Source organism: Salvelinus fontinalis, chromosome 9 (assembly GCF_029448725.1).
Source record: "Salvelinus fontinalis isolate EN_2023a chromosome 9, ASM2944872v1, whole genome shotgun sequence".
Taxonomy (NCBI): Eukaryota; Metazoa; Chordata; class Actinopteri; order Salmoniformes; family Salmonidae; genus Salvelinus; species Salvelinus fontinalis.
In genome coordinates, this window is record NC_074673.1 from 48,833,697 (window position 1) to 48,861,306 (window position 27,610).

General features: G+C 45.2%; 1 protein-coding gene across 3 annotated transcripts in view; it reads left to right on the plus strand.

Moving 5' to 3' along the window:
* The first annotated feature begins 1,243 nt into the window (after positions 1-1,243).
* Positions 1,244-27,610, plus strand: part of LOC129862740 (dual specificity protein phosphatase 8-like) — a 61,780-nt gene continuing 35,413 nt past the window's right edge. The window contains exons 1-3 of one of the 3 annotated variants that reach the window (XM_055934658.1): positions 1,244-1,591; positions 11,968-12,392; positions 25,625-25,763. In XM_055934658.1, coding sequence (XP_055790633.1) covers positions 12,156-12,392; positions 25,625-25,763 — 376 coding nt within the window. In that variant the 5' untranslated portion in view covers positions 1,244-1,591; positions 11,968-12,155. Of the gene's footprint in view, positions 1,592-1,875; positions 2,037-5,443; positions 5,618-11,967; positions 12,393-25,624; positions 25,764-27,610 lie in introns of those variants that run through there. The other 2 variants (XM_055934657.1, XM_055934659.1) reach the window with 2 other exon arrangements.

Sequence of the window (27,610 nt, forward strand, 5' to 3'; positions counted from 1 at the left end):
TTACTCTACCCAAAATCTGTCCACGGAATTTTTGTATGGAGGTCAATGAGAGAGAGTCGAATTTAGTCAATTTAAAATGTAATTCCTCATTTGCTACGCCCAGCTTATTTGATTGAATAGACGTTTCGTAATGGTTAGGTTGTTACGAATGCACTGATATAAGTGAACACCTGGCATTTCGGCAACTTAAAAAAAATACTTTATATCGGAGTTGTGACTGTTGTATCTGCCATTTCATTGGCTGGAAGGATCTCACCTCCCCCTGCCTGCCTTCCATTGTTGAGGACATGTATTTCCAATGTTAGAGCGTCACTTGTTAATATATCATCTTTGCTATGACACAAAGACCATCCCATTTTATTATGAGAGCAAAATAACTCACAATGAGCATTGACCACTACAATTGTAGGATTGTATAAATAATAAATATTCATATGGATCTAGTGTTGACGTTGTCACTGTATTTCTTGGGTAGGCCTTTATTAGACTGCAATATATGTTTTGGTTCTCTCGGGTATATGTGATTTTTTTCCCTTTTTGTTCCTTTTTTGGTTAACTGGCTATTCTTTATTTTCATTCACTCTGTATTGAGCCCTATTAGAGTTAGTATTTGTCTTGGCTCTATACAAAAAAAAATGTTGATCCAATTTTGTGGCTCTTGACTTTCTCATGAGATGTGTCTTTATTTAACTAATGTCAAAGTAACCCGAAAAAAAATCCGAAATTCTATACAATTCAAAATGGCGGTTAGAGAGTTGATTTTTCATTCATTCCGTGGTCTTACAGACAAGGGGGAGATGAAGAGGGACATCACACAGACCAAACCTAGACATATCCTAGGATCACATGCAGCCGGCTGGTGGCACCTTAATTAGGAAGGACAGCTCCTTTCCATTCACTCCATTCCAGCCATTACTATGAGCCGTCCTCCCCCCAGCAGCCTCCTGGGCCCAGGATTCTGCACACCCATCCAGCAACCTTTGAATCGCGGTTGCACAAAATAGACTTTTCCTCTCTCAGCGACAGTGCATGACCCCTACGGTCCCTGAAGCGTGTGGGCTCTTGACAGCATGTTGCGCCGCACGCGAGATCAAGGAATAATCGTGCACGTCTCCTTTAAAACCAGTGTCCCTTTAATCCACGGCTCAGAAGGCTGACGTCAACTAACCCCTAAACCGCAGACTCCGATTGGCTGAAAATGACGTCAACCTGATTTTTTTTCTCTCTCCCTTCTGAACCATGACCTCATCCTTAGTTCATTTTAGTGCTAAAGGCACCTTCTGTTTTCCAGGGACGTTAATGCCTAGTAAATGCAGATTGCTTATCTGTAATTGCGGCCACACTGCATGACCTATATACAAGCGAAACAATTGTAGTGCTTTAATGTGTTCATTTCCTTTATATTCCAGCGCTGTCAACTTTGCGCTGAGACCATAGTGGCTCTGCTGTCGCACAGTGTTTCATTACCCTCGACCCATGACAAGTAAACAGTGACCAAAGTTAAAGCGCTTTGAAGAGGGCTGGCGTGACACACTGTTCCTTTACACATGGAGGTTAGCTGATCACAAATCACCAAGCCGGGGACACAGAGGTGAGTGTTGGTGGAGCCACCCCCCTCTTGTGCAGTGTGTGATCAATCACTTCAATATAAGGTGATTTTCCCTAACCCTTACCCTTTTTCTAAATTTAACCTCAGTCTCCTAACCTGCTACGTTAATTATCATAACATGCTATGTAAGTTATCCTAACCTACTACGAAAAAATCACTTCGGTATCAAAGTGGGGTGAAAATAGTTTTTCCCGTTTGTTTTCCAGTGATCAGTCAGCTATTTGTCAAATAATTCCTCCCCTTGCCGATTACGTTAGCAAGGGGGCTAACGTTAGTTGGCTTGCTACAGTAGTGCGGCGTCGTTACGTACCCCTGCCGTCTGTTAGTGCGCAGCCCCGTATAATGGAAAATAATCAAACCTGGGCATATTTCTTCTTTGTTGTTACAAATACCTGGTGTCTTCTCATTTTTTTCTTTTCATTTTACGGTAGGTGGAATGCAGTTATTTTTCTGTTTTTATTTTGGGGCTATTAATCATTTGCGCGATTAATGGGTGGTCGTTTCGCATGCAGATATCCACACGTCACAACAGAACAGTAAATCTACTGCACCGCACTATCATTCTCAATTGACGCGCCCGCGCCTGTAGCCTATAATGTAGTCTAATTATCCCCCAAAAATATACTACTAAACATTTGACCACAAGTATGTCTATTCCATATCTGGTCTTTATTGTGGTCTGTCTCCATTGGGTGTATTGCGGTGCGTTATTTTTGTGTTGCGCCTCGGTTTTATTATCGCGTCTCTATTTATACTGGATCGTGGGGGAGCGGGTATTGTCACCAGGCCAGAACACCCCGTGGTTTTCATCGTGCTCAAAACCAGAAATACATCGACATAGGCTATATGTCTTAACATTTTATTTGTGGATATTTGTTTCCCCCTTCTATTATTTCCATACCTTTATTGCTATGATCATGTTATTAACCTGTGATTTTATAACAACGTGAGGTAATAACACTATTGGCTACTGCTAGTGTTGTCTTCGTTACGTGATTGTTTATGTTGAGATATGCATGCCAGCGTCGCTGAGATACAGCTGTGTTGATCACGGAGAGCAGCCCTGTGTGATGTTATATCCTGACGATGCTGTCCCTTCATAGCCACAGGGAGTAGGGGTGTTGCAGGGTGTGCTGAGGGTGCTGCCCCCCCCCCCCCCCCCATTTTTTTTTTTTTTTTAAACATAGCACCACCCCCAAACTACTTCCCGAGGCAATGTGTTCCTTACCCTGTTTATCAAAGCATTCAGAGTCGGCCTACCTCCTGCACTATCATTACCTGGAGATAGCCCTTAGAACAGATATTCCCATTCTAACCACTTCTATTTCTATCATGTTGTATGTTAAGCAGATGAAGCTGTAGGTGTTGTTGGCAGCATTCACGGGTTGAACCAGATATAGGACCTTCGCTTAGAGGTTCACCTGAAATGTAGACAGAGTGGGCTATGTAACAGTGTAGCGGAGAGAGAGAGAGAGAGAGAGAGAGAATAGTGGAGATGATGAACATCATTGCGTACTGTCTGTGCGTGTCCTGTGTGTTACAGCAGGTGCGGCTACGGTACTGAGGGTGGTGATGCAATGGCTGTATGGTCTGCTTTCCCCTCTGAGAAGGTGCTGTAATAACAGCTGCTCGTTACAGTATATGGTTATTGTGCTGTTTGAGTTCCGAGGGAGAGCTACACTGTACACGGTGTGTGTGCGGGCGTTTCTGAGTGTGTGTAAACATTAAACAGCAACTGTGCACAGTGGCCCTGTGCCTCACTGGGTCCTAGACGGCCCATCGTAGCAGCAGTGAATAAGGCCTGTGTGATGGTGGTCTTCTGTAGCTCAGTTGGTAGAGCACGTTGCTCACAATGTACGACTGACTGTAAGTTGCTTTGGATAGACGTGTCTGCTAAATTGCCTATGTTATTATTCTATTATGATGGGACAGGGGGGTAGATGGTAGATAAGTGCCGTCACACACACACACACAGCGGGGTTGAGAGATCAACTGGAGTGCTACATGTCTCTTTATCTCTCAGCTCATCTCACTGACCCTGTTGTCATACCCCTGTCATTAGTATCCACACACACACAATGGGCATGGGGTCTAGGGTCAGATTGAATCTGCAGGGAAGTTCTCTAATCAACACGCTGAACAGTATTGCCTGTATACGTGTACGCTGCCAATGACACTATATTCATTCATAATGGAGGGTAACTAGTATTTATTTACATTTTGACTGAATTCCACTGGTATTTTCTATTGGAAATCATTGTCTTTGGGTTAAGGAAATGAGAGCTTGGGATTGTAGGTTAACCACACATGAGATATGGCATTATTTATAGAAACATGATCACCTCATTATCAATGGCCATAGTGTTCAATGAAGATTGTGTTCTTTGTGGAGCCGGGGTTGGATCTTGCTGTGGTCACCACTGTGGCATTTGTAGGAGCAAAATAGTCTTGTCAGATGTTACACTGGTTATGTTACACTGGTGTCCATATTGAACTGATTATCACAGCAGGAGCACTAGCCTTAGGCCCCAGGCCTGGAAGAGACCTGCCTGGGCTGCATCTCAATAGTCTGCAGTGGCTTCCTTTCCTCCTCCCTTCATCGCCACTCAGGCCCTTATCTATAGGTTTTCCACATCAGTGCAGAAGAAGGAAAGGAGTCAAGGGGAGGACTATTGAGATGCACCCATGTTTTGGTGGAGTTGTCATATAGGTGAAGGGAAAGAGGAGACGGCTCTGAAGTCATATGTTTATTGTGCTCGACACATTCCCATGTTTTGGTCGAGTTGTTATAGGTGATTGCTGGTCAGTAAAATAAAAGGGAAAGAGGACATGGCACGGGATGAAGTAACTGTTTGTGTTCCACAGATTCCTATGAGGTCTGTGGATGACGTTATTGGGAGTTGATGATTAACCCGGATGAAGTTACCTCGTCATTGGGTGTCCTCCAGTTGATCTCTTTGTTTAACCACAGGGTTATGTGTAATTACTGACCGTAAGAAGACAGCCAGCACTGAGTTGTTTATTTGAAATGTATTGAACAGAAATGAGTTTATTACTAAATGTAATAACTAAAATCATTTACTCAGTTTGAGAGTGTTGGTTATTTTTTAATTCATGTTTCGTTACTCCTGGGCTACTACAGAACCTAAAAGTGCATATTTTTGATAGCCTCGTCCTGACAATATATGAACCTGTTTCAGATTCACTAGTAATTGGTTAGTTGTGTTGGAGCCAGCCTAAGTGGTGGTACCTTACCCTACCAGTACCCACTACACAGCATCCTCCCTCCCTCTGTCCTCCTCGTGCCCCCTGCTCTACCCGATACGGGCTGTTTCTATGGCAACCCGAGAATCTGCTCCAGTCAGTGTTCCACCTGTTCCACTCTTCTGTTTCCAACTTCTCTTCTGTACATCCAAGATTTAAAAATAAAAACAGACTCCCGCTGGCTATTTTAGATAGTTTTTCTTTTTTCTTCTAAATCTCTGAGGGTTTTTTATGGTTTCTAAATACAAGATGGAGGAGACGCGTTATGCAGGAGAGGGAATGAAGTTGCCGTGTTCAATAAGGATGCTGCGTTGCCATGTTGGATGGTGGAGGATGCTGAGGTTGGGGCCTCCCCTTCTCTGCTCTCTTACCTCCCTCTCAGTCTAGACAAACAGAAGGGAATGAGAGGCAAGCTGTGATGCAACGATGGCGTGATAGCTGGTACCTCTCTCCTCCCGGTTACAGATGTAACCTGCACACCCCTCCCCTCCCTGCCTTCCTTGTTGTCTGCATAAGAAAACGAGAAAGTGAGGGAGGGAGGGAGATGGGAGGGCGGGTTCTGGCGCCATTAGACATAAGCAGCGTCCGTGTGTGTTGTGCTCAGCCTGTTCTTTAGCACTGTCTGTCTGAACAACTCGAATGCCATAGACATGCTATGCAATGTGATGTTATGAAGCATCGTAAGGATGACATAGGGATGCTAACATCCTTGGTGCAGTGAGGCTACACTAGCTGCTAGCTCAGGTGAGGAAACCAAATCCGTTTTTTTGTATTTGTGTGGGAGAGAGAGGAAGGGGGGGCATGTGTGGATTTTTGTTTACATGCATTGCGTGTGATTTCTTTTGTTGGCCTACTATGGGTTAGTCACATGTTATCACCTGGTACTCTACGCTGCACCTTAGAGACCACTGCCCTATATACATTGAACACTGGTCACTTTAATAATGTTTACATACTGTTTTACCCACCTCATATGTAGACTGAGTATACAAAACATTAAGAACACCTGCTCTTCCCATGACATAGGCTGACCAGGTGAATCTAGGGGAACGCTGTGATCCCTTATTGAATGTCACTTGTTAAATCCACTTCAATCAGTGTAGATGAAATAGTAGAGATGGGTTGACAAAGGATTTTTAAGTCTTGAGACAAGTGAGACATGGATTGTGTATGTGTGTCATTCAGAGGGTGAATGGGCAAGACTGGTTTGTGTCAAGAACTGCAACGCTGCTGGGTTTTTCATGCTCAATAGTTTTCCGTGTGTATCAAGAATGGTCCACCCCCAAAGGTCATCCAGCCAACTTGACACAACTGTGGGAAGCATTGGAGTCAACATGGGCCAGCATCCCTGTGGAAAGCTTTCGACACCTTGTAGAGTCCATGCACTGACAAGTGAGGCTGTTCTGAGGGCAAAAGAGGTGGGGGTTGCAACTCAATATTAGGAAGGTGTTCCTAGTGTTCGGTGTCATCTTATATAACTACTGCTGTACACATCTTTTCTATTCATATACTGTCCATAATGTGTAAACACACTATCATATACATATATATTTATATTCCAGACTCTGACATTGCTCATTGTGATGTTTGTTAATTTATTTGGGGGGGGGGGGGGGCATAAGCATTTCGCTGCACCAGCGATAATAACTGCAAAATACTGTATGTGTACGCGACCAATAAGATTTGATTTGTTGTTGCGTGTGCTTTAGATTTGTAACCATGCATATTGCGTACACGTGTGTCTACTCTTTCACGTCTAGACACGGTAGAGTATAGCAGGGAATAGCGAGCACAAGACGTTGAAAAAGACATTACAAGACGTTGAAAAAGACATCTTTTCAGCATCTTTTCAACCCCCAAAAATATGTACTTCCAACGCCTTCAAAGTATTTTGCTCATAGTAGTCCCAGTGTCTTTGTGTTATGCTGGAGGAGTCCGTTAGCTCTAGCTGTCTACGTATAGAGGTTAGTTAGTTCTTCCGTGTTCGAGATGCCGTGCTAGCACTGGGAGCGTTGCCAAGCAACCACCTACCTCCTATCGTCTATATATCTCTTTTCTATCTCTCCTCTCTTCTATTTGCCCTCTCTTCTATCTTCCTCTCGCTCGCTCTCTCTCTTCAATCTCTCCTCGCTCTGCTCCATCTGCACGGCTCTCTCCCCCTCCCCTAGCCTGGAGCTAGCTGTGTTGCTAGGCTGAGAGGTCCTTGCGGAATAACAATCCCTCCTTTCCCCTCTTCTCCTACCCTCACTGTGCGGGGGCGATATGTCATAGTAGGGGTTAAAGGTTGTTGAGTAGATCATGGCCCCCGTCCACGGATACTGCTGACTGACTGCCTGCTGACCAGAGCTCTCTCTTTCTACTTTGTCTGTCTCTCTTTCTGTCACCCACCAAGTCCCCACTATTTTACTGGACAGGACTGAATGTTTCTTGTTTCTCTCGCTCTCTGTCTCTCTCACGCACACTTTTTCTCTCTCCCACCCCTCTCTCACACATACACACACAAATTCTTTCTCTTTCTCTCTCACATAGTCTTTCATCCCCTCTCCCACTCCTTACACACATGCTTTCTTTCTCTCTGTCTCCATCTCTTCCCCCTCTCTCTTCCTCCCTTTCTCTCTGTGTAGTACATGGTTGTCAGTGTGTGTGTATGGTGAATGGTGCATTCCGCAAAAAAATGCTGGGTTGTTTGGTTGACCCAACTGCTGGGTTGCAGGCGTCGGGTCACTTAGTTGGGTTGTTTTCTTTAAAAACAGCTGGGTTATTGATGCTGGGTGCTGAGTTATTGACTGCTGGGTTATTGATGCTGGGTGCTGAGTTATTGACTGCTGGGTTATTGTGATAAGATCCAGCGGGTCAGCTCAGAAAACCGGAGGTGTGGCTTAGTATGAGCCTTGCTTTCAGATAGTTAGTTATTTTTGGCCACCCGTGAGACAATGGCATTCCGGTTCCTTTGCGCTGTTGTATTGTTATCACATGTTAAGGTTGAACGCTGACACTTTTGAAGCTTTGATGAGGCTTACACGAGTGTATGAGTTCTCCAAAAACCTATGCATATCCCAATGTTGGAATATGTAAATGCTAATGTTATACATTTCATATTAGAATATTTAATGTGCAAAAATATGAAAGTAAAATTCAAATTTGCAGTGTAAAAACTTAACATGAGGAAATGGAATGACATTTACGGGTGGCCAAAAAATTATTATTATTTTATTTTATTTTATTAGGATCACCATTATATGTTGCGAAAGCAGCAGCTACTCTTCCTTTCGGTCCACACAAAATATGAAACATGACATAATACAGGACATTAATAGACCAGAACAGTTCAAGGCCAGAACTACATACATTTAAAACATCACACATAGCCTGCATATTAGTAAATATGTCACGGATCCCTCCGGTACTGTTGCTCGTTCCGTGCACCAGTTTCGGAGGTCTACGTCACCGGCCTCTAGGCACTGAACTGTGTCATTACGCACACCTGGTTCCAATTCCTCACTGACTGTATTTGTATAAATGTGCCCTTTGTTTCACTATTGGGCTGTCGATTATTGTTACAATATCCTTTGGTTGTGTGAGTACCTGTGCCTTGTTGCTTTGGCTTTCGTGCTTGTATTGTGCAGATGATTACGGGTCTCGCCCCGGTGTATTTATTCAAGGTACTCCTCGCTCTTTTGTTTGGGTTTCAACCCTGTGTTTTGTATACGTGTTTGTTTGGTCTTCGTCCCCGTGCCTTTACACGGCACGCTGTAATTTGGGTCAATAAAAAACACTATTGCGCATTCCTGCGCCTGTCTCCTGAATCCTTTATACCAACGTGACAAAAAGCACAATAAATATCTAGGTCAAATAGGGAACAGGTGTTGCTTTAAATGTTGATTTTTTAAACAAGAATTGCTGTTTGCTTGAGCAATCTGAGATGGAAGGGAGTTCCGTGCAATCATGGCTCTATATAATACTTTCTTGAATTCGGGGACTGTGAAAAGACCCCTGGTGGCATGTCTGGTGGGGTAAGAGTGTGTGTCAGAGCTGTGTGTAAGTGGACTATGCAAACAATTTGGGATTTTCAACACCTTAATGTTTCTTATAAAAATAAGTGATGCAGTTAGTCTCTCCTCTACTTTTGGCCAAGAGAGACTGGCAGGCATAGTATTCATATTAGACCTGTGATTACAGTGAAGATCGAGACATGCCGCTCTGTTCTTGACCAGCTGCAGCTTTTCTAGGTCCTTCTTTGCAGCCCCTGACCATATGACTGGGCAATAATCAAGATAAGATAAAACTAGAGCCTGCAGGACTTGCTTTCTGGAGTGTGGCGTCAAAAAAGTCGAGCATCTCTTTATCACGGACAGACCTCTCCCAATCAGTTTACAATCCAAGGTAACACCAAGTCATTTAGTCTCAACTTGCTTCAGCTGAGGTCTAGAACGTAGGGAATAATTTGTACCAAATACAATGGTCTTAGTTTTAGAGATGTTCAGGACTAGTTTATTACTAGCCACCCATTCCAAAACTGACTGCAACTCTTTGTTTAGGAATGCAGTGATTCCACTATCTGTGGTTGCTGACGCATATAGGGTTGAATCATCAGCATACATAGACAGACAGGCTTTGTTTAATGCCAAGGGTAGGTCATTAGTAAAACATAGAGATGAGTAAAGGGTGTGGACTTACAGTTTGTAATATTTCTGAAAGACATCCACCTCATCTTGGGAGAATAGTAAACGATTCTTAAGGTCCTGGACCTCTCTGGTCAGGTCCATCAGTATTTGGACAAAGCTTTTGAAGCAATTTTCCTGTTTTATAACAACTGCTTATAGCAACTGCTTGTAGAACCCTCTTTGTTAGTTTAAAATATCCTTCACTTGTGATAGAGAAACACTGTCGTCAATGTTATTCCTCCCGGCTTTGGTTTCGGATGTCACGGTAGCAACTTAGGCTAACGCTGGTACTCCACGCAGTCCCAGACAGGGCAGGTCGCAGGGCAGATGGAAACAGCGGCAAAACAGCAGGGATTTAGACAGCCACAAGGCTTTGTTCAAGCGTTCAGGAAACCTTTGCTAGCGTGATAGCTAGTTAGCAGCTAGGCTAGCTGCTACGCCAAGCAGCTCTTCAGACTTTTGGTTGGCCTCGTCGTGGGATCCAAATTCAAAAGGTAGCTGCTAGTCAAACTTTTTCAAAAGAACACTTTTTCAGAGACTTTCAAAACAACAAACCGAGCTCTCCTTCGTTCAGCGTTCTGCACGCGTCACCTCTAATCAAATCAAATCAAGTTTATTTATATAGCCCTTCGTACATCAGCTGATATCTCAAAGTGCTGTACAGAAGGCCTCCCGAGTGGCGCAGCGGTCTAAGGAGACCCATGAGGCTGCGCACAATTGGCCCAGCGTTGTTAGGGGTTTGGCCCGGCTGGGATGTCCTTGTCCCATCGCGCTCTAGCGACTCCTTGTAGCGGGCCGGCGCATGCACGCCGACTTCGGTCGCCATCTAGACGGCGTTTCCTCCGACACGTTGGTGCGACTGGCTTCCGGGTTAAAGCGAGCAGTGTGTGAAGGAGCAGCGCGGCTTGGCGGGGTCGCGTTTCGGAGGACGCACGGCTCTCAATCAAATACAATTTGATTTGATTTTGATTTGACAAGACTGTAACTACCAATTGGATATCACGTAATTGGGGAGAAAAAGGGGTAGAATATATAAAATAATAAATAAATGAAACAACAACCGATGGTTAAATGAACCCATGTTTGGGTAATCTAAACCACCCAACATGTTGGGTTATTCACCCAACCCAACTGGCAGGGACTGCACTGTGTATGTTCACATGTGTATACATGAAGTGTGTGTGTGTGTGTGTGTGTGTGTGTGTGTGTGTGTGTGTGTGTGTGTGTGTGTGTGTGTGTGTGTGTGTGTGTGTGTGTGTGTGTGTGTGTGTGTGTGTGTGTGTGTGTGTGTGTGTCAGCTGACAGTCTTGACAGTTGCGGGGGTGGCGGTGGGAGTGAAAGTGATTATGTGTGATAGATGAGAGGAGGCAGTCCATCAAGTTTGTGCAGGGTTCTCTGTGATAAATGACGCACACACAGAGACACACACACACACACACACAGAGACACACACACACACACACAGGCTGTTCATCTGTGCCCAGACCTGCTCTGTGAATCCCCCCCCCCCCCCGGCTTAATTTACCTCAGCCCCTCAGTTTCCTGTTTCACGAGCTGCCACACAAGAGACCCTGCACCCACCACAACAAACAAACACACACACAGTTTCAATTCTACCATGCGTACTAATCCGTATATAAAGCGCCTGTCTATTGTTGATGATAGCTCTCTCAGATCTCAGGACAGATTGAGCCCAGTGGATGATCCAGGCCCTTGTGAAGTCTTAAAATAACATTTAATATCCATGTTTAGTACTCCAGTTATTTTTATACGCGAGGTGAGCGAAGTCTGCACATAAGACTGTAAATGCAAAAATACTGTGCACACTTGACATTGAGATAATGGGACTGATGGGTGATGTGGTTTGTTTTATGTTGCTCTGGTATACGTGATGGAAACATGGAAGACAATAGGCTACTTAGTTCTCTTCGTTACTGTGTGGTGTCAATCATCACCATGTCATGTTTCCAAACTTCTCAGGATGAAAGCTTCAGTACACCCTAAGTCTGTCTTATAACCCTTGTGTTTCAAAAGCAAAGTGAAATGGAAATATAAAAAATCTTCTCCTTCATGTTCATCATCTCCAGCACCACCCCGACATCAACGTATGTGACAGTTGCGCGTTTCTATGTTTTGTAGTGAAAAAGATAGAGGAAGATAAGTGTTTCCAATGACATCATCGGTGGTGCACCATGTGATTTTTAACCAATTATAATTGGTTGATGATGTCATTGGAAACACTTATCTTCTATATTTTTTAACTACAAAAATTGTGACATTTCCCTTTAAGGTTTTATCTCCTTAAAGTTTGTTGCTGCTCAGTTGCCACTAGTTTAGTGTTACAAAGCACTTCATTTATAGCCATCCACATGAAAAGGGACTCTATTGACCTTCTTCTCTCCCTTTTTTTCTCTTTGCTTCTCTCCTCAGACACCATGGATCTCCTGAGGCCTGCTCCAGTGGCAGTGGCTGCTCTCCTCCATTGACCTCCTCTGCTCTGCTCTCTTCTCCTCTTCCTCCACCGATACTCCCTCTCTCCACTCATCCACCCCTCCCCCTCAACGCCACCCCTCCCACGTCCACCCACTCATTCTCTTGCGACCCCTCGTTGTGGCATCATGGCGGGGGAGAAGGGACCAGCCAGGCGGAGCGCCATGGACATAAAGCGCCTGGCAGGGTTGATCCAGAGGGGGGCGGGGCGCCTGCTGGTGATTGACAGCAGGACCTTCTCGGAGTACAACGCGTCCCACATACAGGGGGCGGTCAACGTGTGCTGCTCCAAGCTGGTGAAGCGGCGACTGCAGCAAGACAAGGTGTCCGTCACCGAGCTACTGCAGCCCAATGGCAAGGTCAAGGTAGGTCAAGGGGTCAGGGGTTAGAGGTCTGAGGGTGGATGTGAGTCACCGTGAGTCACCCTGGTCCTCAACTACCCCCAACACTACACATTTTTACTGTAACCCTGGACAAGCACACCTGATTCAACTTGTCAACTAATCATCAGGCCCTCAATGAGTTGAATGAGGCGCGTTTGTCCAGGGCTACAATGAAAATGTGTACTGTTGGGGGTAGTCGAGGACCAGGAAACACTGTTCTAGGAGTCCAGTACCAGACACCATTAATGTTCTCTGATGCAGCTCCGGTAGGAGTCTGTTACGTGCTGTTCTGTGTTGTGTGGTTAGTCTGGATCTCTCTGGCGAGCGTCTTCTCTGCCCTGGATCTCTGGGTGCTATATTTGGCTGGCAGGCAGTTGTACTGTAGGTTTATTGCTTATTAGTGGCCCTGAAACTGGATACTCCCTTTTTCCATGACTTCTGCTCCCAATATGACAGCCTTTTTCCCCCCGTAGCACGGCCATGGCATGCGACACAACTCCTGTATTTTTAGTCACTGTGTGAAACTGGAGAAACTCAGCGGGGAATCCCAAGTGTGTATGTTGTGTGTCTGCCTGTTTGTGCGTGTGTGTGTGTGCTCTATCCAGGGGTTTTACACGACACATAAAATAACATTTGTCACATACTTAGTAAACAAAAGGTAGACTGACAGTGAAACGCATACGCACTGGCCCTTCCCAACAATGCACAGGGACAAATAGAAAATAATAGAAAAAAAATGAATCAGTCATAACAGAGCTGTGGAAATTCAATCCTCCTTCCTACAGCGGCACCAAGACCGAACACAGTGCTATAGTGGCATAGTTTGAACGTAATCCAACAAGAAATGCCAGAGAACACGGCCAGAGCATTGCTTCTGCGATGCTAACGGAGCCAGATGACACTTTGCCCTTTAGTATCATGAAGACAGAAACATTTGGTGAGAATTCTTTTAGGTGTGACACAGGCACTTTGAGTTGTAGCTCATAAAAACCAGTGTTCTACTTCCTGATGTGAACCACCTGACCCTGCATGCCTGACCTGGCATGTGTGAGTGTGTCTTGTGCTCCCTCTCATTCTCTCTTTCCTTCCCTAGCAGGTTATATTAATGCTTTAATCACCTGGAGTCACTCTCTCCAACTCAGCCTGTAAATGTAAATTAACTGTGAAAATTAGAGGTGTCTGACATGAGTGGAAGCAGCGTCGCCTTAGACCTCCAGTCAACTTCATTAAAATATGCTTTTATTTTCAATACTTCTTGATGTCATTGTTCCCTGGGATTGAAAGACATCCTTAGCTTGACATGCTCACTCTCTCGCCTTCTCTCTTCGTCTATCTTTTTCTCTCCCCCTCACACTCTCTCTCACCCTCTTTTTCTCTCTCTCTCTCTCTCACCCTCTTTCTCTCTCTCTCTCTCTCACCCTCTTTCTCTCTCTCTCTCTCTCTCTCACCCTCTTTCTCTCTCTCTCTCTCTCTCTCTCTCTCACTCGTTCTCAGATTCAAATATGCATCATTGGCATACTGCCAATGCTCAGGCTTACAACCAGGTTAGAGCCATTATTAACCTGAGCAGGATGTTGTTGTGCAACCCTTCTTTTAATAGACCAATGGCTAAAGGTCCCCCAGTCAGTGTGTAGAGACCTTGGTCTGGTTGGGATGCTAGAAGTTGTAAACATAGTCATTTAATCGGACACTTTTATTCAAAGCCTCTTATAGAACTATTTTGTTATCGACAGCGACGATACACCGAGTATACCAAATATTAGGAACACCTTCCTAATATTGAGTGCCCCCCCCCCCCCCCCCCCCCCCCTTGTCTTGCGGATTTGAAGTGATGTGGATTTCACAAGTGACATCCGTAAGAGATCATAGCGTTCACCTGGATTCACCTTATCAATTCAATCATATTTTATTATTAACATGCGCCGAATTCAACAGTGAAATGCGTACTTACGAGCCCCTAACCAACAGGGCAGTTTTAAAAAATACGGATAAGAATAAGAGAAAAGTAAAAGGTAATTAAAGAGCAGCAGTAAAAAAATAACAATATAAACAGGGGGGTGCCGGTACATAGTCATTGTGTGGGGGCACCAGTTAGTTGAGGTAGTATGTACATGTAGGTAGAGTTAATTAAAGTGACTATGCATAGATGACAACAGAGAGTGGCAGTGGTGTGGAGAGGGGAGGGGGGGCAATGCAAATAGTCTGGGTAGCCATTTGACTAGATGTTCAGGAGTCTTATGGTTTGGAGATAGAATCTGTTTAGAAGCCTCTTGGACCTAGACTTGGTGCTCTGGTACCGCTTGCCATGTGATAGCAGAGAGAACAGTCTATGACTAGGGTGGCTGGAGTCTTTGACAATTTTTAGAGCCTTCCTCTGACACCGCCTGGTATAGAGGTCCTGGATGGCAGGAAGCTTGGCCCCAGTGATGTACTACCCTCTGTAGCGCCTTGCGGTCGGAGGCCGAGCAGTTGTCATACCTGGCGTTGATACAATCAGTCAGGATACTTTCGATGGTGCAGCTGTAGAACCTTTTGAGGATCTGAGGACTCATGACAAATCTTTTCAGTCTCCTGAGGGGGAATAGGCTTTGCCGTGCCCTCTTCACGACTGTCTTGGTGTGCTTGGACCATGTTAGTTTGTTGGTGACGTGGACACCAAGGAACTTGAAGCTCTCAACCTGCTCCACTGCAGCCCCGTCGATGAGAATGGGGGCGTGCTCGATCCTCCTTTTCCTGTAGTCCACAATAATCTCCTTTGTCTTGATCACTTTGAGGGAGAGGTTGTTGTCCTGGCACCACACGGCCAGGTCTCTGACGTCCTCCCTATAGGCTGTCTCGTTGTTGTCAGTGATCAGGCCTACTACCCCTGTTGTGTCATCTACAAATTTAATGATGGTGTTGGAGTCGTGCCTGGCCGTGCAGTCATGAGTGAACAGGGAGTACAGGAGGGGGCTGAGCACGCACCCTTGAGGGGCCCCTGTGTTGAGGATCAGCGTGGCGGATGTGTTGTTACCTACCCTTACCACCTGGGGGCGGCCCATCAGGAAGTCCAGGATTATGCCTATGTCATGGGAAGAGCAGGTGCTCTTAATGTTTTGTATACTCAGTGTACATATGAAGTGGACAAAACAGTGTGTAAACATGCGTCTCCCACTCCATCATTATTCACGATTCATTCAGGGTTATCCGTAATCATGGTAGCATCCACATTAATGTAGAAGTCTTTAGAAACGTATTCTATTCTTATTAACAATAAAAGGGACTCCAAATTGTCACAATAATACATGATGAATCATTAATTTCTAATGGGGCTGAGAGGCTGGCAGGTCGCACAGTGGTAAGGCACCATGTGGGGTGTCCCTCTTTCCTTCCCTCTCACTCTCTCCATCTTCCTCTCACGCTATCTGTTTTATTTCATCCTTTCTCTTTCTCTGTGTATCTTTTCTCTGCACTGCTCTCACACACACTCTGTCTCTCTGTCCTGGTGTGTGTGTGTCCCTCCCCCGCCTCTATTTCATCATCTCTCTATCAACATCCTTCTTTCCGCTCTTTCTCTGTTCCCCTTTTCTCTCTCTCTTTCCAGCATTGCCCTGTGGCTGGCTAGCTGTTGTTATTATCCTGCCCCCCCCCCCCCCCACACACACACACAGTAAAGAGGATAATGCTGCCGATTAATGGTAGGCTGGATAAAGCTGGAACTAGCAGGGTGAGAGGGAAGGTCCACACGGCCCCAGAGAGTCCTTTGTTATTGGCTAAGCATGACATCATCCCCCTTTGTGTGGCCCCTGTCAGGCCGCGAGTTGGGCACGTGCAGACCGGCTGTGTGGTGTTAATGCAGGCTCCCGCCCAACCCACCACAAACACCCCCACACAGCCTGCCAAGGAAGCAAAGGACACCATAGTGGGTCTTTGTGGGATTGAATGTAGGAAGCTGAAGAAGGAGGGAGCGAGAGAGGGCGTATTCATGGGTGGGCTACCTCCTGCCTGCATCCCATTGAGTGAAAATGGCAGGCGTCCCCCAAGGCTCTATGCTCGGCCCTTTCAGATTTCATCATCACAGGGTTAGGTTCAGTGAACTCTGTGTATGGACTGGAATCCAAATGGTGTCTCCCCTCCCTCCCTACATAACCCCCATGTAGTTCACTGGCAGGCTCTAGTAAACTAGGTCAGTTAAATACAGTAGGCTGTGTGTGACCGTATTTGTGTGTGGTGTGTGGGTGAACCTTGAGCTCCACAGCATTATGGCTCCCTAGTCAATGACTGTTTTATGGTCAGGCTGGGTGGTTTCTTGGCTTAAGCGACGCTAATCCCTCCACACTGCTCAATGTTGCTGAATGTGGTGTAAGAGTGAGCCAGGGCAAGGCCTGACAGATGGCGTGGAGATCGACTAGCTCCAGTCAGGGCCAGGGAGACACTTAGACCCGCCCTTTAGGGAAGCCACCATCCTCTCCTGTTCTCTACTGTAGTGCTATATTGTACTATGTAGCCTGACAGTGTAGCTCAGGCAATAAAACTAGTCGCACACGCTCGTTTTTTGCCCCTCTCGCTCCAGTTCATCAGCAGTTGTTTCAGTCTCTACTGACAACCCTTTACTGAGGTTCAGTTGTCACCGGTTAGTCTTTGATGGTAATTGGTCCATTTGGCTGAAGACTGGGTTCCGGCAGCACGTGTCCCATAAAGCCGTTTACTATCTAAGGATCTCTGTAACCTCTACTTAAGGTCCACCATATGCCACCTCCCAGTATCCTCCTTCAACGCCACCTGCTAAGGATCCTGGGTAATGACTTAATGTAGTGCAATGCCTCGTGGGTCACCCAGAAGACACAGATGCGTTATCGTCTCCTTAGTAGACATGACAAATATCTTCCACAATTTGTCTTGAATATGGATGAGACATGAAGAAAAAGGGATACATTTACATGATGCGTATGATAAGTACCATATCCCGAACCATACATGTGTGTTATTTGCATTCACTCTTTGTAGTAGTGACTGAAAGTGGATTGTCAGTTCACGGTATCATTCTCATTTCAACCCAAGACTCCAGTATACAATAGGTTGCCCAGGTGTCATATTCTGACCCGTTGACGTGTTATTTCCAGTTAGCGGTGGTGACGGAGTAAGCGTACGCGAGGATAGTGTCGTACTGAAGTCCATCCAGGTACAGCAGTTTAGACATAGTTTTTAGGTCCATTTCCAGTTCTAGTTAGGTTTACAGTAACATGCCTATTGCACCACTCAGGGTAACCCAGTGTGTGTCACAGGAGGGAGCAGCAGGGTTTTTAGTGATTTCCTTTAGGGCAGACAATTTAAGCAACACTTACATTTTAGCCCAGCCCTGACCGACACTGTGTTTTCATACCCACAAGTGATGTCATAAGTGGTGAGTCACGTGTCATACGGTGTGTGGTTTGTCATACGGTGTTTTTCACCTTGGGAACCTGGCCTGACCTGACTGACGAGAAACATTATGTGTTGATGCTGGTAAAGCCTTGTTAAGACACACAACAACAGGGAGAGACTAAAGGGTCACTTCAGAACCAGAAGAGCTGGGAAGAAAATGCACTCAGATGGCCAGTTTATTAGGTACACCCATCTAGTACCGGGTCAGAACCTCCTTTGCCTCCAGAACAGCCTGAGTTCTTTGGGGCATGAAAACGTTGCTCAATTTGTATCCAGGGAAACATTCCCCACACCATTACACCACCGCCAACAGCCTGTACCGTTGACACCAGGCAGGATGGGCCATGGACTCATGCGGCTTATGCCAAATCCTGACTCTGCCATCGGCATTACGCAACAGGAACCGGGATTTGTCGGACCGGCAATGTTTTTCCACTCCTCAATTGTCCAGTGTTGGTAATTGCGTGCCCACTGGAGTCGCCTCTTCTTGTTTTTAGCTGATAGGAGTGTAACCCGGTGTGGTCTTCTGCTGCAGTAGCCCATCCGTGACAAGGACTGACGAGATGCTCGTTCCCGAGGTGCCGTTCTGCACACCACTGTTGTACTGCGCTGTTATTTGTCTGTTTGTGGCCCGCCTGTTAGCTTGCACCATTCTTTCCATTCTCCTTCAAATTTTCACCCACAGGACTGCTGCTGATTGGATGTTTTTTTGAATTGTTGCACCATTCTTGGTAAACCTTACATACTGTTGTGTGTGAAAAGTCCAGGAGGCCGCTCGAAGTCGCTTAGGTCACTTGTTTTGCCCAGCATTCAATCAATCAGTAACTGACTGCCTTGATGCCTGTCTGCCTACTTCATATAGCACGCCACGGTCACATAACTCATTGTCTGTAGGAGCGAACCATTTTCTTGAACGAGGCCAACCGGTGTATATGCCATGTTTTCTCACTTTTCGGTTTAAAAGTGGCTTGAGCGAGACGCACACAGTGAAAGGCAGCGAGAGAAAGGGGGTATGGAGAAGAAGGTAGAGCATGACAGAGAAGGAGTGTGGGAGAGATGTGTTGTACTGTGATGTGAAACATGGCCATGCTGGTGTGACAAGGTTGGCCCATGTGACACATTACCTCTTGAACTCCAAGATGCACGTGCTCCTTTTATTGGACAGGTGTGTGTGAGAGAGAGAGAGGTTGTGGGTGAGGGGCAGTGGGAAGGTCCCTTTATGGTGCCCATTCGTGGTGTACGGTCATCATCGGTCATTGGAGTGATTTGGTCACTCGATCTGTCACACCCTCTCGCAGCAAATGATAGAGGGGACCTTTGCCCAAACACGTCTGAGCAAACACACACACACACAGACACAGCAGTGCCAGCTGCCAGTGCCAATCAATGACATCATATCCCCATTGAGTGTTATCTTTACTGACGGGCTGTATGTATCACACCCTGCTAGTGGACTCTGCTACAGAGCTTTGATGGTTAGAACCGTCACCCACCTGCAACAATCTACTGGGAATCACATGGACAGATAATAACTGTCTGTGGGGACTGGGAGGCAACGAAATCACTGAACGAGGCCATGAGTTCCTGACCTCTGAGGTTTTTATGTCTGATAGTAGCACTGTGGTGATGTTGGGTGACCAACACACACACACACACACACACACACACACACACACACACACACACACACACACACACACACACACACACACACACACACACACACACACACACACACACACACACACACACACTCAGCTCTGCATTACCCTTGTGACCAATGACCCTGTGCGCACCTGTGGGTTTGTGTGTGTGTGCCTGCGTTTGGCATTCCACGGTCCTCTCTGCAGCACCTAATCTCACGTTTCTCCCGTCTGTCTTCTCTGCAACACCACACCTGTTTCTATTCTATGGCACTCCCGTCTTCTCTGCAGTAGCAGTTGAAACCATTGCATTTCTACCCAGAACATTTTAAGCTCTCCCTGCATGCCATTTCCCCCTACTGCCTGTGTCATGTTTGTTGCTCATACAGTTATATTTGAAGCCAGACGTCTCGCTGTTGTACACAGATAGTACTTCAGCTGAGAGGGTGAGGTCTTAGAGTTACAGACGAGTCACAGAGGGAAAATGTTTTTATCTTCTGTCGTACATTTTTTATATTGCACATTTCCCAGGCAATGTGAGGATACAGTCCTCTCTATTTCTCTGCTTCTCTCGTTCCCCCTCCCTCCTTCTCTCTGCGGAGGAGGGAATACAGAGGACATGATTAGCCACTATTCTCTATTTACATCCTGCTGTGATGCCAGCTCACTGTTGGCATTTTGACTTCCACGCTCTATCGTTTTTTGCCCCTCTCTCTCTCGCACTGCTTCTCTCTCTCTCTCCCCCTCTCTTTCTCTTCCCCTCCTTTTATCTGTCTCCTTCTCTGTTATTCCTATGTACCACCTGCAGTGTTAGTGGTAGAACAACAGTATAGTAGTGTAGTGCTGCAGCCTGCAGGCTGGTGAAGGTGAGGGACTGAGCTGGTTCGTATGCTGCAGTAGGTCGACTCCAGAGGTTATTAACCTCTAACAATGCAGTAATCATGCAGATACTGGAATACTGTCTCTGTACCAGGGTTGGGCTCAAATCAGAATTTTGGAATTGACTCCCATTCAACTCATGAGTTGAAATTCTAATTGAATTGGCCACACCCCACAGGATGTAGAATTGGAATTTGAGTGACAGGAAGTAGAATTTAAGTGCAATTCAAATAAATTCCAATCAGTCATAGAACATCAGTTTGATTGAATCTGACAGGTCCCACTTCCAGATACCAAAGGATATATCACTTTAAAACCTCATGCTTAGATTAGCCAATTATATTTCCACCAACCGTTTCATTTGTTTGGCTTCTTTTAGAAGACCTCAGGGTCAACTTGAGGGTTCAACTAATGCATTCTGGCAAATGTTGTATTTTCCCAATATTGAACAAAATGTAAGTGATTAATTAAATGTAGTAACTTAGAATATTCGTACACAGGTTTTGTTTTCCTTGATAATTCATTTTAAGAGTTTGTCCTGAAAATGAATTGTTTCAAAAACATTTTATATTCATGTTTAAAACGACATGTTTGATGTTTTATGTAAAATGTGAATATTTGTATAGACTACACCTAATATGGAATAGAATAGGCATTTGAATTTCAATGAATTAAATGACATTTCCTTTCATTCAAAATTGAATTGCAATTCTGTATTCTGTTTACTACTTCCATTCAAATTCAATTCAAATTGAAGAATTGAATTGGAATTTGAAGGAATTCTCAAATTAATTCTCAATTGAGCACAACCCTGCTCTGTACCATCTCTCTCTATGTCTCTCTCTCATCACTTACTGTACTTTTCTCAGAGCATAACAAAACATAAAAGGTTTAACCGGAGATAAGATAAACATGAAGAGAAGGAAGGTGATCTAAGGGTGATTATATCTTCTTGAATTATGAATATTGTATAATTATCTGAACCCTCGTCCAGCATAGATGCATCTTGGATACCTGTGCAGGTGAATGTGATCATTCTGGAATGGAAACAGGCTCCCGGTGACATCATCTTAAGGATTAAAGGACAGCCTTTAACAGTGATCCATTTACACTTATGTACAGTGTGTGTGTGTGTGGGGGGGGGGGGGGGGGGGGGGGGTCAGAGTGAGAAGCTGCTCTGTAATCCTCAGGTGGTGATTTCACCTTCTGGCTGTAGCTCTGATCCCATTTGGATGGAACACCTTGTACAGCGAGGGAGGGCAGGGGGGAAAAAGATATCAGGGGTGAGAGGAGGGGGAGATGGGAGTGTCTCGGTAGGGGTTAGGGTGGAGGCCCTGTTGACCTTTGACACACACAAACGTGTCTTGTGGAGTATCAGGCTGGGCTTCAGATAGAATCAGTGGACTCTGATGGGTTCAGGTGACTGCTTTATTGGAGGTTGTGTTTAAACACAGACTAGACGTTCAGGTTGAGATGCTGTCGCCGCTCTCATGGGTCACTGAAACACGCACGAGGAAAATGACTGGTGACAACAGTGTAATAGAGGTGTTATGCAGGTTTTGTAGATGTGTTATAAACATGTCACAGGGGTCTTTAAAAAAAAAAAGGGATAGTTCAGGATTTTTGGCAGCAATGCCATTTATCTACTTCCCCAGAGTCAGATGAACTCGTGGATACCATTCTTATGTCTCTGTGTCCAGTATGAAGGAAGTTACAGGTAGTTTTGTGAGCCAACGCTAACTAGCGTTAGCTAGCCGATACCCATAGACTTCCAGTCATTGTGCTAATGCTAGTTAGCAATTGCGCTTGCGCTAGTTAGCAACTTCCTTCAAACAGCACACAGAGTTCTTGAAATGTTCCGTATTGACTGACCTTCATGTCTTAAAGTAATGAATGACTGTCGTTTCTCTTCTTATTTGAGCTGTTCTTGCCATAATATGGACTTGGTATTTTACCAAATAGGGCTATCTTCTGTATACCACCCCTACCTTGTCACAACACAACTGATTGCCTCAAACACATTAAGAAGGATAGAAATTGCACAAATTAACTTTTAACAAGGCACACCTGTTAATTGAAATGAATTCCATGTGACTACCTCTGAAGCTGGTTGGGAGAATGCCAAGAGTGTGCAAAGCTGTCAAGGCAAAGGATGGCTAATTTGAAGAATCTCAAATATAAAATATATTTTAATTTGTTTAACACTTTTTTGGTTACTACATGATTCCATATGTGTTATTTCATAGTTTTGATGTCTTCACTATTATTCTACAATGTAGAACATAGTACAAATAAAGAAAACCCTTGAATGAGTAGGTGTGTCCAAACCTTTGACTGGTACTGTATATATATACACACAGTATATATGGCTCAGTCTGGCTGTACGCATACCAGCCGTCTGTGTGTCTGTCTGACCTTGGCCTGCCTCAGTCACGTGTGTGGTTGTTGGCCCATACATTCTGAGAAAGCAAATGTGTAACGGTAAGCACAAACGCACACTGTCACACACTGAGGCACGCACACAAACACACAATATTGCAGAGTAACACACTCTCAAATACACACACTCGTCCACTGCATTGCTAGAACTGTGTACCGTCCACAGTACAAGCATGTGCGGGTACCATGCCATATAACACAGTAAATCTCAGTGAACAGTGTTCCTGGAGGAAGTGCAGTTTTGCCCAGCGTCTACAGTATAGTGTAGCCTTTATGCTATCTGAAGGATGGAGGGAGTGCGTGATAACAACAAGAAGAAAAGGGTTATTCTAGTCTCTTTTTCTCCTCCCTTCTCTCGCTCTCTCTCGCTTCCATCTCTTTCTCATTGGCTCTCTCTTATTCCATCTCTTTTCTCAGCCGTCTTAACCTCCCGTTTCTTCTCGCTCTCCTCTCTTCTCTCCTCCTTCTTCTTTCTCTCTCTCTCTCTCCTGTCTGCCTCCCCTCTCTCTCCTGGTGCTGTACAGCGGTTGTTTAGTGATGCGGTGTTTCAGAGCTGCAGTAGGCTAGGCGCTGGCTGCTGGTCATGTGACCAAAACTTGCCTGACAACACGGAGAAGGAGCCTGGCTGGCGTGTCTCACACACACAACCACACACACGTACACACAAGCGCGGAGACAAACACAGGCGCATGCTCGCCTCTCCTCCTCTCTGACAAACACACTGTGACAAAGCATACACAGCATGCTGATGCACTGAAGAGGGCTTGCGCTGTCCACTTGCACCCATGCATTTGGTTTTGTTTTTGACAGATAGGACTTTTATAATTCTAATGCCATTATTTACTGTTACAGCATCAATTCATGGTTATCAATGCGAAAATACCGTTCTATTTTTTTTTTTAACTCTGTCCATGTTGTGTAATATTTTGTTATGTTCGCACATTTTGTTCCAGTAACCCTACCACCCGCCCAATTTTTTCCTCATCAATTTACATACAATAGCCCATAATGACAAAGCCAAAAAAGTTTGTTATAAATGTTTGGAAATTAATCAAATAAAAAAATCTGAAATACCTTATTTACATAAGTAATCAGACTCTTTGCTATGAGACTTGAAATTGAGCTCCCTGATTCCATTAATCATCCTTGAGATTTTTCTACAACTTGATTGGAGTCCACCTGTAGTAAAATCCATTGATTGGACATGATTTGGAAAGGGACACACCTGTCTAAATAAGGTCCCACAGTTGACAGTGTATGTCAGAGAAAAAACCAAGCCATGAGGTCGAAGGAATTGTCTGTAGAGCTCCGAGACAGGATTGTGTCGAGGCACAGATCTGGGGAAGGGTAACAAAAAAATTATGCAGCATTGAAGGTCCCCAAGAACACAGTGGCCTCCATCATTCTTAACCACCAAGACTCTTCCTAGAGCTGGCTGCCTGGCCAAACTGAGCAATCGGGGGAGAAGGGCCTTGGTCAGGGAGGTGACCAAGAACCCGATGGCCACTCTTACAGAGCTCCAGTTCCTCTGTGGAGATGGGAGAACCTTCCAGAAGGACAACCATCTCTGCAGTGGTCAGACAGTAGCCACTCCTCAGTAAAAGGCACATGACAGCCCACTTGGAGTTTGCCAAAATGCATCTAAAGGACTCAGACCATGAGAAACCAGATTATCTGGTCTGATGAAACCAAGATTGAACTCTTTGGCCTGAAAACCAAGTTTCACGTCTCGAGGAAACCTGGCACCATCCCTACGGTGAAGCATGGTGGTGGCAGCATCATGCTGTGGGGATGTTTTTCACCAGCAGGGACTGGGAGACTAGTCAGGGTCGAGGAGAAAGTTGAACAGAGCAAAGTACAGATCTTTGATGAAAACCTGCTCCAGGAGCGCTCAAGACCTCAGACTGGGGCGAAGGTTCACCTTCCAACAGGACCACGACCCTAAGCACACAGCCAAGACAATGCAGGAGTGGCTTCGGGACAAGTCACTGAATGTCCTTGAGTGGGCCACCCCGGGCCTGGACTGGAGACTGATTGAACATCTCTGGAGAGACCTAAAAATGGCTTTGCAGCGACGCTCCCCATCCAACCTGACAGAGTTTGAAATGATCTGCAAAGAAGAATGGAGAAACTCCCCAAATACAGGTGTGCTTGTAGCATCATACCCAAGAAGACTCGAGGCTGTAATCGCTGCCAAAGGTGCTTCACCAAAGTACTGAGTAAAGGGTCTGAATACTTATGTAAATGTCATACTTCAGTTTGGTTTTTTATAGATTTTGATAGAATTGATAAAAAACTGTTTTTGCTTTGTCATTATGGGGTATTGTGCGGAGATTGATGAGGGGGGAAAACAATTTGAATCAATTTTAGAATAAGACTGTAACGTAACAAAATGTGGAAAAAAGTCAAGGGGTCTGAATACTTTCCGAATGCACTGTAGGCAAGTTTGTTAGGGACATTTTTTCCTCCAGATGAACAAAAGCAGTAAGGTCCTGTCTTTGAAAGTATAGATGTAGGATCTTAATTGTATCACTCTTTTGGTGCTGAGAATTTTCCTGCATAGTAGGAAATACAAATTTGTAGTGTATTCAAGGTTTAAAAGGTTTCTAAAGTTTTGACATTTCAACTTTAAAATGTTAGACTTGATTAGCCCTAGCAAAAAATGTATCAACCCCTACAAAAAAATGAACATAAATTTATGCTTTAATGCAAACAGCTGTGGTCTTTTTTTATCTGTGCAACATAGCCATGTTTTACTCATTCGTTACGAGACCTTCATACCTGCGTCCATTGATACTGCCGTACCTCCATTGATCTCGGACGTCTTCTTCCACATTCGTGTTTCTGCAGGTTGAGATGGGCAGGAAACAGGAAGTGGTGATGTACGACCAGAGTTCCAAAGAGGCGGGACAACTATCCAAAGACTGCTTTGTCCACATCCTACTGGGCAAGCTGGAGGGCACCTTCCACCGAGTCTCCCTGCTCACCGGTAAGCACTTACTCTGTGTGTGTGTGTGTGTGTGTGTGTGTGTGTGTGTGTGTGTGTGTGTGTGTGTGTGTGTGTGTGTGTGTGTGTGTGTGTGTGTGTGTGTGTGTGTGTGTGTGTGTGTGTGTGTGTGTGTGTGTGTGTGTGTGTGTGTGTGTGTGTGTGTGTGTGTGTGTGATAATAGAAACCACCATCCTGGAGTTAGTGTTTACGAGCAAATGACGCCATGGTGTTTCACAACAGATCTTCACAGCTGATCCCAAGTCAGTTCTTGTGTGTATATTAAGATGTGGCCTGCATTGAGCAAGTAGGCATTTCACTGTTGAGACTCTTCTCATTTGGGAACAAGTCTGTCCTCCGTCCAGTGACCCGGGCACCGTTCGAGTGGTCAAGGAGAGTGTAAATTCGTTAGTAGGCGAACGGAAGAGTGTCCTCCCCTCCTGGAAATCGACCTCTCGTCAAGGATTGTCATATGTATCATCCTACCGGAGTCCTTCGCAGAACAGTGTTGAAATCTGCCTCACCCCCGTTGATCAGCTATTGTTTTCTCAAAAGAGAAAAGCATGCAAACATTTAAGAACCGTGTTCTACTTATCCTGTCATCTATAAAATGTCTTGCACAACCAAGTTAGTTTGTGTCACTTTACAAAGTCCTTTTGCGATTATTCTACCCCTGTAAAAGTAATTTGCCTGATGACGCGCGGTGGAGGGCTGTCTGTTTTCGAAAGTCGCATTTCCGTTCACGTTCCGTCACCTTGTCGCCTCTCCGCTATTACCTTTGACCTTTTTCAAAAGGAGGCGAGAGAGGACGGAAGAGAGAGGACAGGAGTTGAGCAAATCCAATTGAGAGAAGTCCTAGATCTCTGCAGCTGCTTCGAGTGGAGCAGAGTGCCATGTGTCTGTTTGGGCAGCAGGTGTCACTAGTGAACATCATCTGTAATAGTGTCCATCATCCATCATGTTCCACTCACACGTTTATCCACATACATACTTTTTCACTCTTAAGGAGGAAGTGAGGAAGGAAGGAATTAGGAAAGGAGGAATGAAGGAAAGAAGCAATACCGAGTAATTGTGGACACCGATGAGTTTTGTGTTACAGGCTGTTCCAAAGAACCCTCAACCCCCTGTCCACACTACACACACCAAACACTTCTCTCTCTACTATCCCTTTAAAATTGAGGATTACGCTTAAGTTAAACTAATACCTGTCTATCAAATCAGCCAGACTTTTTACCTTTTTTTGGGGGGGGGGGGGGGGGGGGGGGGTAGCCATTCTTTTCAACCAGTCTTATTTGCCATACTTAACAGCTTGTCATATTGGCTGCTAAGCACCCTCAAAGTTAGAATGGAGGCCTGACGTGTGTATTAGCTGGCTCTGCAGAGGCCTAATAACTTGTCAGTATGGGACTGCAGCGCTGCAGAGAGACAGTGGCAGTAAGCACACAGAGGCTTATGCGCACACACACACACATGGATGCACGGACGCACAAACACACATAGACACACACAGGGAGGCTTAGGACCCTGGCTCAAATCTGTCAAATGAATAATCTCCCTCACTTGGTATTGGGAGAGAGACAGTGTGTGAGTGTGTGTGTGTGTGTGTGTGTGTGTGTGTGTGTGTGTGTGTGTGTGTGTGTGTGTGTGTGTGTGTGTGTGTGTGTGTGTGTGTGTGTGTGTGTGTGTGTGTGTGTGTGTGTGTGTGTGTGTGTGTGTGTGTGTGTGTGTGTGTGTGTGTGTGTGTGTGTAAAGATGTGTCCTACTCCTGCAAATCTCCAATAGCATAGACAGATTACACTTTCCATGAGTCATTCATAGAGGTTCACTCTACCTTAATGTACTTAAGATCC